We start from the raw sequence: 13,490 nt of genomic DNA, 5'->3' as shown, positions 1-13,490 counted from the left end.
TAATATAAGTACAAGACATTAACATTTTTAATTTTTGGTCTCTTGAGACCTATATTTGAATTCGAGGTGTACATTCGAGGTACTTTTGGGTTTTAAATTGAAGATTTGGATTCCAGAATATTGTGATTTGACCCATCACTGGTTAAAAGCATAACAAATAAATAGTAAGAAAATTAAGATGATTTCAGCATTATTAAAATTTAAAGAGATTGCATTTATGTTGTATAATGGATAGGATTCTACAATTAAATAACATTTTACATTACAGGTGTATTGTTAGTTAAAGTACCTCAGAGTTTGAAATCTCGCAGTGATTGAAAATAATTTATCTGTAAAAAGAACAACAAACATGACTTACTTGGAAAATCATTCATTGTTCCAGAGAAGCAATTTTATCTATTAAATTAATTTGTTTTAAAATTCCTGCAATAAAGTTGTGAATGTGGAAATACCTCAGCACAGCATTCTTTTTAACTCAATGAATTATCAAAATAACAACCAAAAACATACAATGCCCTGTAAAGAAGCTAGACCTTGATGTACAATAACATTTGGAATCACATTACATCAAACATACATTGAATAACTTTTTTTTTTAATAGTTAAAAGACAGCTGGGGTGATCCATTTCTAGTAGGGCCAGATTTAGATGGAGAGAAATAACAATCTTCATAAAATTGTGTTGACAGTCTAGAGAATTGTATGAGAAACGACAATAACAGTATGTACGTAGTAAATTATTATGCCCACAATTAATTTTAACATTCACATTGTATTATTAATTTCATATTTTATTATAATGCCATTTAAAAAAATGTTCTCAGCACAAATCAGTTTTGATTATTATTTTTATCAATGGTGAAGAAAGTTCTTTCATAAAACTCAGAATCAGAAAAAAACTGATTTAAATTAAAGTGACAAGATAACATGTTTTTACAGTTTTGAAATATCTACACAAATAGATGCATTCAGAATTTTAGTTACAGAAATAGCACAGTGTGGGTATTTTTGTGTATTCTTATGCTGTTTATTTTAAATACTTGAAAAAATAGGTAATAATTATAATTTGCCACAGCATTTCTATCGGGTTACCTAAATAGTTTTCTGTATTCTTTAAATGAGTCATGCAATGGGGAATTTTGATTTAATACAATGTTTAGGACATATGCCATAGCAGTTTTGCACTGTTTGTCGTAGAAAACATTCAAGAATGCAAAAAAAGAAAACAAAAACACAAACCCACGGAGTACACGCCTAAATCAGCTGATGTCAAATGGATGGATCCAACAATGAAACTAAGCAGGTATTGTAGACAACACGACAGCACAGTTAAACACATTCAAACTCTGTGGAAGGAATTTAATCATGAAAAATTAACAGCACAGACCAACACAGAGGGCTAACAATGACGAGACAGTTTCAACAAGAACAGTAAATGCAGACAGACAACAAACCTGGACAATGCAACAAATATACGAACGAGCATCATATTATTTTGCAATCTTGAATTTTTTTTCCATGACAAACAATGCAAAACTACAATGGCGTAAGTCCAAAAATTGTATTAAATCAGTTTTTTTGCTGTTATGCTGTTCAGTGCACAACCAAAATGCTCAGGAGAAACACATAATAAATACATCCCATCCACATTTCTCAACTCAAACACCCCAGGAAGAACATAATTAACATGGCAAATACTGATTAAAATCATCTAGAGTTAATCCAGTATGACAGTCTCGGAATCTGTATCACTACTGTTTGGTTAGTTTGTGCGAGAACATATTTCAAACCAGGGGCAAGGGGGTATAAATAACACCCATAAGACATGAGTGGAAGTGCCATTCGAATGAGGATAGTCAGTGAAACCACTAAATCTCGTAAGTTTGCAGAGTTCGACGAAACTACTGTACACCTGATTGCATGTAGAGGTGACTTTGTCCTTGATGTGCACGTGACGTCTCCTTTAGCACTTCCTTCAATCCATTCATATCAGAACTTTAGATAGGCTGATCTCTTAGGCCTTCGTGGCATTTAACAAGGAGCAATATATACCGTAATAAGCAACAGCCAACACTTTCCTAAGAAAAGAACACATTTTTATCAGTGTGGAAGGAAGACTGAAATAATCCTGAGATAATAACAAATTAAACTCACATTTCAAACCACTCTTCAGGGTCACTTATAGCAAACTATGCTGTTAATCATGAGAAAAATTACACCTAAATCAGTTTCAAGTACTTCAAATAAACAGCAGCACAAATCACCAACACAAAAAAAAAATACCTTTTTTGTGTGTGTGTCAGATTGAAAATGCGTCCTTGAAAAGTACCCAACAAGCAACTCTTGACTGCATAATAACTGGTAATAAGTAGCGTAAATTCCATATACGTTCCGATTTGAACACATATTTAAGGATAGAGTACAGTTAGAGAAAGAAAATAACCCACACACAGGCTTACAAAGATAGCTTCCTACGACCCTAGCATCTTATGTTTAAGGAAAACTTCACACTCTTTCAGGAAAATAAAAAGGCTCAAAGCTCCACAATCCCCAGAGACCCATAGAGGAATAATTAGCTTATGTCATGAAAGACTAAAGCTGCTAAGGCACACATTGCTTTTTTTTTACATTTTGATCATTTAAATGGCAAGCCATCTTGAAACTTTACTGCAGAATCTGAAACCAGTTTGACTTATTCAAACATGTAATACTGTAGTTTACTTAAGTCTAAAATTTGAACAAAATAAGACAGCTTGTTTTAAATTACATATTTTAAATGGGTTTTTATTTTCAGTATTTTGTCGATCAATTTTTAAACTCAAGATTGTTATTAACAATATGTTGTAATGTTCAGCAACTTTAAATTTTTTAAACTGCATACAAAATTTAATAACTTCAGATTATCAATATCTGGTAAAAATCTTGTGACTTACTATCATCAGATTCAGAAATTATTAAACAGCTGTGCTTTCACTATGGATAAAATAAAACTTATGTCACATTCAATTCTGTGTACAATTTAACATGTGTGTTTATGAGATTACCCAAAGCATATGATACAAACAAGTCTACATTCAGCATGATAGTAACAGTAAATAAAAAAAATATTTTTGGATGAAAAACTAGCTAAAAGTACATACATCTGCCAGTTCAGTTTCTTTAGCATGCTTAATTGCTTAGCTTGATTATTAAAATTATTTGTAATTATGATACAACTACTGCCCATACACAGCAAACTTTACTCTTACACACAGACAATTACATTTAAAAAAAAAAAAAAACAATACATATCATTAATAAGTATGCAGACTATACTCAAATTATTTATCAAGTTCCTAGTGTTAGCTACCCCTCAAAAGTGCCATTCCCCTATTTTTATTCACCGAATCTGAGAGTTTGTTCTGCAGCGCCCTATCACTTTGAGGTGTATGGGATCTATAGCTCGCCTACATCATTAGGTCACTTAAACTTAAAATAACAATGTTGCTATACTCGTTTCTATACTGTGTTTAACAAGATGCTTAATGAACACTTTCGCATGCCTTTTAAAGCAGTAAACATCAATATTTCTACGTAGCTTTAGAAACTAAATAACTTACTGACTTCATACCAGGTTACCACGCAAGATCATAATAGAAAAACTATGCAGCTTCAACCTACAGTTGAACTTACTCTTTCCTTTGAAACTAATTGCAGTGTAGTAATCTTACAAAAGCTTTTCTTTTTCTTGTCACGTTCCACTACAAAATTTTTCTAATAGTAGAGAGTATTAAATTATTAACTACAGCAAGTTTGTTTCAAACATGAAAAAGAAACTGATAATAACGTAAAGATAAAAACAAATTATTACAAACTCTCAAATTAACAGCTTCCAGGCGACAATGAACTTGAATATCACATACAACGAAAGAGCTAAATGGTAAATTATCGTACACATCAAAGAAGTGTTGGCTATTTGCTGGTAAAAATGATGTAATTGCAATGTATAGCAACTATGTTTAAAATATTCACTGTGTATGATATGTGATTTGTCCATGCCAAATATTCATGCTGTGAAGAGAGGAAAAACAAATCAAACTACATAGCGTGACATTCTATGCCTGGGCAGAAAAAAATTTTAATATACTTCACACAGCACCTAATAATTTTTTTTTTATTTTTCCCATAGTATATGCTGCTTTATTATTTATAAATTTACTTCTTGAAAACGTTTGTTTGTTGTGCTCCTCTACCATCAAGTGTACACTGTCAAAGATGTTGGTTGTAAGCTGTGGGTCTTCAAGTGTCTCCGGTCTGTCCAAACAGATCAAGGTGGTTCACAGCAACTCCTTCCTTTTGCCCAATGTGAACGCTGTTGCGAACCACATTTAGTCTTCCGAGCTGATTGAGAATACTAAAAAAGAATTCATGTTCTCAGACCACAAAAATTATTTCTGCCCAGGATTAATCGAGGCTGTCTGGCTCACCCCACAGCACTATCACATTGTCAAGTGGTGGAAGGAAGGAGGTCTGTCAACTGCTAATCTCAACATTGAAAACATTTCAGTCCAGTAACAGCTTCAATGCAAACCTACCTATTCCAGCGTTCAAGAGGGTGGCTTTAAGGCTAGGCATTCGCATTAGTTGTGCCTTTGCTGTTGGAAAACTGCGACACAACAAAGTTCACGCAACCATAAAGGAAAAATTACTTATGTTTTGAAGTTTTGTACTTTTACCCCACTAACATGAGGTGAAAAGAATTCATGAGGTGGCATTTTATCAACATTTCATTGTGTACTGCCTTGATACCTATCATGTAGGTAAATAAAACATGTAGCACCAAAAAAAAAATATTGCCAGTACAATTTTTTTTTCCAGGTAAAAGTATGTTATGCAGCAAACTTTCTAAGTATTTCAGTTGGTTACAATTTTTTAGGAGATTCTGTGAAGTATATCAAAATATACAACACTGAAATTTTCAAATATAAAATTTAAAAAAAATTGTCCAAGTAAACAATTATTACTACACATACAGGGAATCTACATTTGCAGTTTTTATCAACTTGTGTATACACACAAAGCTGTAAAAAAATTAAATGAACACTATACTACTTAATTTAGTCTATAAATTAAAAAAGTTTCAGTAGTGTTAAAATGCAAAAATACAATGGGCATTACACTAGCATTTATAAAAGTAAGGGGGTATAGCTTAGGAGTGAAAAACATGCATGACAGTAGTTTCGAGTGGTGTGAACTAAAGCATATTTAATCAACTTAATATTAACAGTGAAATTATCACTGAATAAATTAAAATGTGCTACATTTCAGTACAGAAGCTGCAACATTCATGTACATATTGTACACACTAACTTTACCATTCAAAGCCAAAATGTGACCAATAGCATACTGTACACTCCATTCATGGTATCTTTGTATGTACTTAATTGATGTGTTTAAATTCTTATCTGATACTTCCTACGCATTACCATGCCTGTTAGGAAAATGCAAACATTGACATTTCTGATCTAGTTCCAATCAATTTAATTACATATTATCTTTGGCTCATATTTATTTTGGTGTTAACAGAATATTTATATAATTTTCAATCTTCTTGGATGCTTCATGATAGATTACCAATACAATTCATGACATCAATAAAATAATTTTTCTTTAATAAGCTAATATTTAATCCATTAAAAAAATTAAATACTTTTTTTATTTATATTGACCTAAAAACAAAACCTGTACACTGTGCAATGTAGCCAAGTTCCATATAATTTTAAAAAAAAGTACAGTAGTATTTAAACTTGGCCAAATATGAGTAATGTACCTACATTGGAATAAAAACTTTATTTGCGTACAGAGAAATTTTTTTCAAGGTTTGATTTCATATTTGTGATAAGATACTATGAATGGACTATGCATACATTTACCAATCCAGCTTGAAAGCAAATTAAAAAAAAATTCTGCTCTCTTGATGTGTAACGACTTCAAATGTTTTGCAAAATATGGAATACTTATTACCATCAAACATCTGTTAAAGTCAAAGACAAAAAACACGCAGAGAGTTTTAAAGTGACATCTAGACAGTAATATTTTATAAATTTTATTTAAATCTTTTACATGACAGCAAGTGATAGGACAAGTTTTAAAACAATCACCCAAGTAAATATCACTATTCACAAGTGAAATAGTACGTAAGTAAAATATACAGAGTATCTAATAATTCATTGCAATGCAAGTAAATTTTCCATACAATTTTACATAGTATTAATAAGAGCAGCAAAACATTTCAAGTCTGACAAAACCAAGATGAGGGAAAGGGGGAGAAACAAAAAAAAAAACTAAAAATCTGTTTTTATTTTTTTATTCAATTTTTAAAAAATGAAAATTTAATCAAATGAACTATGCATTTCAATTTACACATGCTCTTGCTTGTTTAATGCTATTACAACATCACAATTTACTTTAGCTAATATGTTACAACATCAACTGCATACTTACTTGCATTATTAGGCCTATTTTCTATAATGTTGTCAAACTCTATCCTTTCATGGAAAAATTAACCAGGTTGAAAATTAATTTTAGTGGCACAATACTTCTACTTAAAAAGTCTGATCCTTTTCTGGCATACAAAATATTAGAATTACCACTGCAATGATAATTTTACAGATGTGTATAAATTATTTTACGAAATGAACCTCAGTTGATTAAAGCAATGCTATTATTCTTCTTCTCCTATGTTATGCAGCGCACAAAAACAGACATAGACAGACCAAGAACTCAGTTAATACATTCAGAAAATCAAAACTGTCTTTTAAGTATTGCAAATTGTGTCATTCGTGCACAAATATTAAATTTGAATTTTACATGTATCAACACAATAAACAAAGCACAAACACCTCTGAAAGCATTTTTCATTTCACAAAAATTTATTAAAAAATTCATGCAATCTATTTATTTTGAATTACAACCAACTTTAAGCCAGGAAAATAAAAATAAATAAATATTGGCTACATTTTTAAATTTTCTATTTATATTCAACTGGAGAAAGAAAATCACTACCCTTTGTTTTTAGTAAAAAAAATTGCAGGATGATGAAGTTTAAAGACAAACGTAAATTACCAATTCAAAAGTAATGGTTAAGTGGGTACACATATATTTCCACTATTATTTTTTTTTACTTAAGCAATGTTTCGAGAATGAGACATGCTCTGCAGTCCTCTAAAGAACATCTTTAGATGTGCTCGCACCATTTGATTACCACAGTTTTCATAGTTAAATCTTACACAAATATTTATTTATAACATAAACAATAAACATAACATATAAAATATAAACTTTTAAACAAATTAAATAGTTAGTAAATAAAAAGTCACAAATGAAATACAGAATGAAGTAATGTGTTCAATTATTAAACTACAGGATCCATGGCCCAAATCAAAATATTTTTGATATTGTCATAAAATGTACATCATTTACAATAATATAGAAATAAAGGAACAAAAACATTTCAGCAATTGATCATTAAATAATAATACTTGAGCTAAGCTTAGTATTATATTCAAACACTTCGGTTAACTGATTGAAAACGGTTTACATGAAAATTTTATTAGATTGATAAAATAAAAATACACAAAAATAGTAACAACCTACCATTCCTTAATACCATCAGAATGAGCAATCAAAAATGTTAATGGTTCGAGATAAAACATTCATATACATAATCAAATTTAAACTTAAATGAAAATAAACACACACAGCCACTATATCCTATTCTAAATACCTATAATTGTTCATCCATATTCAACCATCATAAATATATGTTTTCCAACTTTTATTATTGATAAGAGCAACCATAACCAAGGTAACAAGAAATTTTTCTTTTTAAAAAAGATTACAACCTTTCCTTTGCAATTTTTTTTAAATGTTTTATATTAAATGCTTACAATAACATTTTGAAAATAACACCATTTCTTACTCTATTAAAAAAAGTATTTTCAACAATGTTGATCATAAAATTAACTTGAAAATAGATGATATATTTGATGATAACCACGGTAACAACATGCATCAATGACAATAATATTATATAGATCTTGCTTATTAGCATTTGGTATTTTTTATTTTTTATTTTGCCATGCACCTAAATGCATATGTAGCAGGGCATACTGTACACATTAAAATACAACATCCTGCATTCAGCAGTTGTGCAAGTATTGCTTCACAGTCTCACGCTTTCTTAACATTATAGTCAGTAATGTGATCAAACTTAACATTATCAAGTATCATAATGTATCTGCCCATGTTCAACGCCAGACACAGCACAACAACACAGAAGGATCAAGCGCGCAGTCCCGGCCACCTGGAAACCAACACCGCTCACACTCTGCACACGACAGACGTCACTGAAGAATGCAGCATATTCCCCCGCAGGGGAAAGGCCCATCTCCCTGCAGACGGCTCATCAGTATAGCAGACTGATGATGTAACAGATTAGCCTTGAAGTTCATTCGTTGAGCATTGGACCCTATCGTAACCTCGTCTCCGGAATCCTCCGACTGCACCCCGGAGTCCGGAAGGTACCTCTTCTGGAAGGAGGAATTTAGTTTGCCATTCGTCACCGTGACGGGATCGACTGCCCAGTGTTTTGGAAGTGGTTCGTAGGAGCGCGCGAGCTCAGAGGCCAGAGATGGGTGTCGCGACTCTGGCTCTTCCATTTCGTTCCTGAAGTGATGCAGCGCATCCACCTCCGAGTCGTATTCCGACGCCGTGTCGCTGCTCTCCTCCGGTCGGACGGCACTCTTGACTGCGACGCCCAAGCTGTAATACTTCGCCACCGAAAGAGCCGGATCGCACATGGTCGTCCGTCGATCTTCGGGCGACTCATTCGGAAAGCTCAACTCATTTATATTGTTTGGTGCTGTCAGGGGGGACGGTTTCGTAGATCCACACTCCCACAGATCCCATTCTCCTTCGCACTCGGACAAATCGCTCGAGAAACTTCCCTCGACAACATCCATTTGTACTTTGGACACATTTTCTCTGCACGCATTATTCTTTGGTAACTTATTTTGTTCCATCTTTTCATCATAATGGCTTTGATCGCAGCCTTCTAAAACTTTAAGGTTAACTTTATTATTAGTATCTTTTGCAGTCTTTTTATCAAGTTTAACTTTGTATCCGGATTTTTTTGCAACCCTTCTACCTGTACCATCCATGCTATTAACATTTTTCAGTTTGAAACTGATCTTAGGAGATGGTGCAGGCAAAGGGTTGCGATGCACGTTTTTTGGACCGGTCTTTACCTTCTGCCTTACATCGGCAATGTCCTCCATGCTTCCGCCTGAAACATCAGTATCGTCCAGTTCACTCTCGGAGTGCTCACGTGAGGGTAAGGACAGTACCTCTTCGGGAGATTGGCTCCTTAGCCACCTTGTCACAGCGTGAGTGATGGGACGGGTGTTTTTGGAACATTCCAGAACTGCATCCTCCACAGCCTCTGAAACAATTGTTCGAGAGAGTACGTCAGCGAACTTCGCCATCTCGACCGATGTCATCTCCGTCTTGAAGGACTCCTCTGTTCCAAGCATTTCAAGGATTTCAAGTTTACCTACGGGTCTCCTGGCGTATATGAGGTCGTCGTCCTCCGACGACCGTGTCTTTGCTTCGACGTCGGGACTGGTGGGCATGGAAGATAGCAACTCTATCACAGACTCCTCGCTCTGGGTGCTGCTGCTCAGCGAGCTCTCGTCCGAGACGCCCTCGGGGATGTCCGCGCAGACGTCCAGTTCGCGGCCCGGCGTGGGGGCACGCTCCGACGACTGTCGCCGCGCGGAGGTTCTCCATCTCTTCCTCCGAGGCGGCGGTACAGGGGGTGGCTCTGCCTCTCTCTCGTCCTCTGTGCTGGAAGCATTCACAACACCAGCCAAGTGACTACGGTAAGCACTGGGTGTGCATTTCTCCTCCTGAACGTCCGTCACACCATTGCTTTCTTCCAGTTTGAAATGTGTTTCAAATTTTACATTTTCATTCATGTGTGCTGTTTTCAGTTGCTTAGCTGGGCAAGCTGAAACCTCTAAGGATTCTTTGCAATCATCCTCTCTTAAAGTTTTGTAGGCATTTTCGAGGATGCTGGAAGATTTCGACTCATCTGCTTCCATACATTTTGGTTCAGGAACAGTTTGAATACTTTCAGGTAGTTCAGGGCGTAAAGGTAATGTCACAGATGCTGATGAAGACTTTGTAGGTTTACAGAGGTCTTTCCTGATAGGTTTGTTTGGAGGATAATTCTTTTCAGATTTATCAGTGGTTATCTTCTGTCCTATCACTTGACAGTTAGGTGGTACAGACTCTTTACTTTCAGTGCAGCTCTCTTCAGTGCCCTTATCTATTTTTAATGTTTTGTTATGAAATTCAGTTGTAACTGACTCGTGCTGTAAACAGTTTGGTTTAGTTCCTAAAGATTCTGATACCTTCATTTGTGAAGTTTTCTCTACTTGGTCCCTACACAAACCTGCATTCTCGTTCCCATCCATTTTCAAAGTCAAATTTGGAAGATAGCCGTTTTGAAGGTTGCGTTGTTTATTCTCTTTGCGAACTTTCCCCCCAGACAACTTCACATTCACATTTCCATTGCATTGGTTTTTCGAGTTTGAGTTTGGCTTTTTCGTTTCTTGTTTCTTCTTTGGGTCATGTGAAATTTTCCCACTTTTTATCTTATTAGCAGCATTATTTACAGTTTCTTTAGTAGGCGAAGGAGATGGGGGCTCAGCAATATTCTTCTCGACCGCTTTAGTTTTAGTAGCAACGCTTTCCGTCAAGGCATCCGAACCATAACCGTTCACGTGGACACCTGGCGGAGATTCTTGTGCCGTTGTTGCAGGTATCGGTGATGGCGGGGGTGTTGGCGGAGTCGTCGATATCTCCTCCGACACCCGTCTCGTGCAGGGCGTGTCTGAGCTGTCCGAGTGCGAGGCCCCGTTGACAAGGGGCACCTCGCCGGGGACTATCCTCTGCTCTTGCCCCTCGCCGCCCGTCTTCGCCGGTCCCCGCTCCGACGCCGCCGGTTCCGCGAGCGTGTCTCCCGCGCAAACAACGATTACCGCGTCCCCTTGTTCGCCGGTGCCCTGGGGTGCAGGGGCAGCAGCGTCCTGCTCTGCTGTGGGGCTCTGCTTCGAGTCGGACTCCAACTCCTGCGACGAAGACTCCTGACTGGTGATGCTCATAGGCTCCTCCAGCTCCTTCTCCTCCGAGCTCGATTCCTCAGAGCCATCTTCAGCCTGCCAACAGAACACCAGCATCACACTCAGACACACTTTTCCTTGTGCTTCGAATATAAGCATCGCACATGCACAAGTATTACCACTATCAATTTAATGTCGTGAAAAACCCTGTGCGACTCAAATGCCAATTGTTATATATGTGTGCGACTGTTTTTCTGGCTAAATCACAAAAAATATGTTTTGTTAAAAAAATTTCACGGAAGTATTGAGCTACCTCAAAAAATTTCTTACAAACCTGAAGAACAAATTCAGTTAATAAAAGTACATACCAGTAAGATATTTTTATTTCAGCATTATATAAGAATCCTTTAAAATTACCTCTATTCTATAATACTTATCACTCTAAGATTCCAAACCACTTATGTCAAAATCAGATATTTTCACGTGAAATACTGAAATTATATTAACACCATAAATCATTTATTTCTGTTTTCTATATGCACCAATCATATTTGTCTTAGTTGTTTTAACAAAACTAACTAAACTGCCATTTTAATTGTGCATATTAGTATATCAAATATAAACGTATTATCAATACCAGTACCTAAATATGAAAACAAGTGCTTGCAGATGTATTTTTACTGTTATGAGTAAACCTGCTCCACACATGCATATTAGAAAATCATTTTTATAAAAGTAATTTTTTCTATTTGATGAAACAACTGTTAATTAAGAATTTTATAAATGAATGTCAATATATTGATACAAATAATCATTTATCTACTTGATTGTATATCAGAAAGAAAAATGTAGCAACATGATGAAATTGCCTACCAAAATTTTGTGTATTTACATTCCTATGCTCCAGACGAAACAAAGGTTTTATACCAAATTTGTTTTTAGAAATATAAGGACATTTCATATATTTTAATTAAGAAAATAAATAATTAGGTATTGATTTTGTTTATCACTAAGTACATAGTTGAGTTATTATCTACCTGTAGTTATAATCAAGTAAATGTAAAATTTGTCAGTTATAATTTGTAGTCAATTTAATTCCAACCTATGTACTTGTCACTCAGCCCAATTACTTTGTACTTATGGATTATTTTAAAACTTCACAATTTATTTGTTTACATATCAAGGCTTAGTAAATAAAAAAAAATAAAAAAATCTGACATGCAAAAAAAATGTGTCTGCCCAGTGATAAACAAAATTATTTTTATTTTAATTCACTTGTCCAAATTTTTCTCTTCTTTAGTTATTGTCTGCAGTGATAATTTGGAACCTCGTGCATACAGTTTATACAAACGTTTATGCATAAATTAAATTTCAGGATTCATACGGATTTATCACCACAATTAAATACTTCTTAAAATATTGCTAGTTGATCAGAATGGTAAGGAGACAAGAAAACTATCAGGTTACCTCTACTATATTAAGAGCAATGTTCGCCCTTCATAGAGCTAGTAATAATAGTTTCTGAAGTAATGCCTACAAGCAGTAGATGACTGTAAAAGTGACTCCTGTTAATTTTATTAGGTATGTAATGATAAAAAAAATTGAATACCGATATATAAAATGTGGAAGATACTAAATTTTTGTTCTTTACAGATAAAACACCAGGAAAACTGTCATTAATTCATGCATTTGCTATTGAAAGGGAAAGAAATTTGTAAACAGTACAGATGCATTAACGTAAAATTAACGGCTGCATCAAACAAACATAATATTTTTTCCCATGCAAGATTCTTTTTGGAACAAATTCAGTCTTGATAGCACGAGACTTTTGCTGTAGCCAGGCAAATCACTGATACAGATTGAACCATAGCAAACCACACACAAACACACACACACAAAACTCCTAGCACCAGACAATGCCATTATACCATACAGAAGCAGTACCACAATACCCTGTTTCGACTCATGCTTTATCATCACTGCCATCCTAATTAAGTCCAAGGAAATGAAAATGGATGCAATATTCCAATTGTACTGTCACCAACACAAAGCCATGCACATACGATTAAATACAGATTTATATGAGTCTTCATTACAATCCAAATTTAATTCACTTGTTAGTATCAGCATTATGATGCAACATCCAAAGCATTCAATACAAGTGATTACCAACCAAACCATTTTTTTTATTTACAATAATTTTATTTTGCAATCATGTTTATTTGTGCTTTAAATGTCCTTTTCAGTTAAAAAAATCTTCTACCAATGTTTATTCAGCTTTGAACAACAAGTGTTAATTGGATTTTGCAAAGAATGAATGACTGCT

General features: G+C 34.6%; 1 protein-coding gene across 4 annotated transcripts in view; it reads right to left on the bottom strand.

Annotated features, from left to right (window-relative positions):
* Positions 1–6,329: 6,329 nt before the first annotated feature.
* Positions 6,330–13,490, bottom strand: part of LOC134534853 (uncharacterized) — a 288,966-nt gene continuing 281,805 nt past the window's right edge. For 3 of the 4 annotated variants that reach the window (XM_063373487.1, XM_063373486.1, XM_063373490.1), the window contains exon 8: positions 6,330–11,260. In XM_063373487.1, the coding sequence (XP_063229557.1) occupies positions 8,384–11,260 (2,877 nt within the window). In that variant the 3' untranslated portion in view covers positions 6,330–8,383. The remainder of the gene's footprint in view (positions 11,261–13,490) is intronic. The other variant, XM_063373489.1, reaches the window with a different exon arrangement.

Source organism: Bacillus rossius, chromosome 8 (genome assembly GCF_032445375.1).
Source record: "Bacillus rossius redtenbacheri isolate Brsri chromosome 8, Brsri_v3, whole genome shotgun sequence".
Lineage (NCBI taxonomy): Eukaryota > Metazoa > Arthropoda > Insecta > Phasmatodea > Bacillidae > Bacillus > Bacillus rossius.
This window is presented reverse-complemented; position numbering and strand designations above follow the sequence as displayed.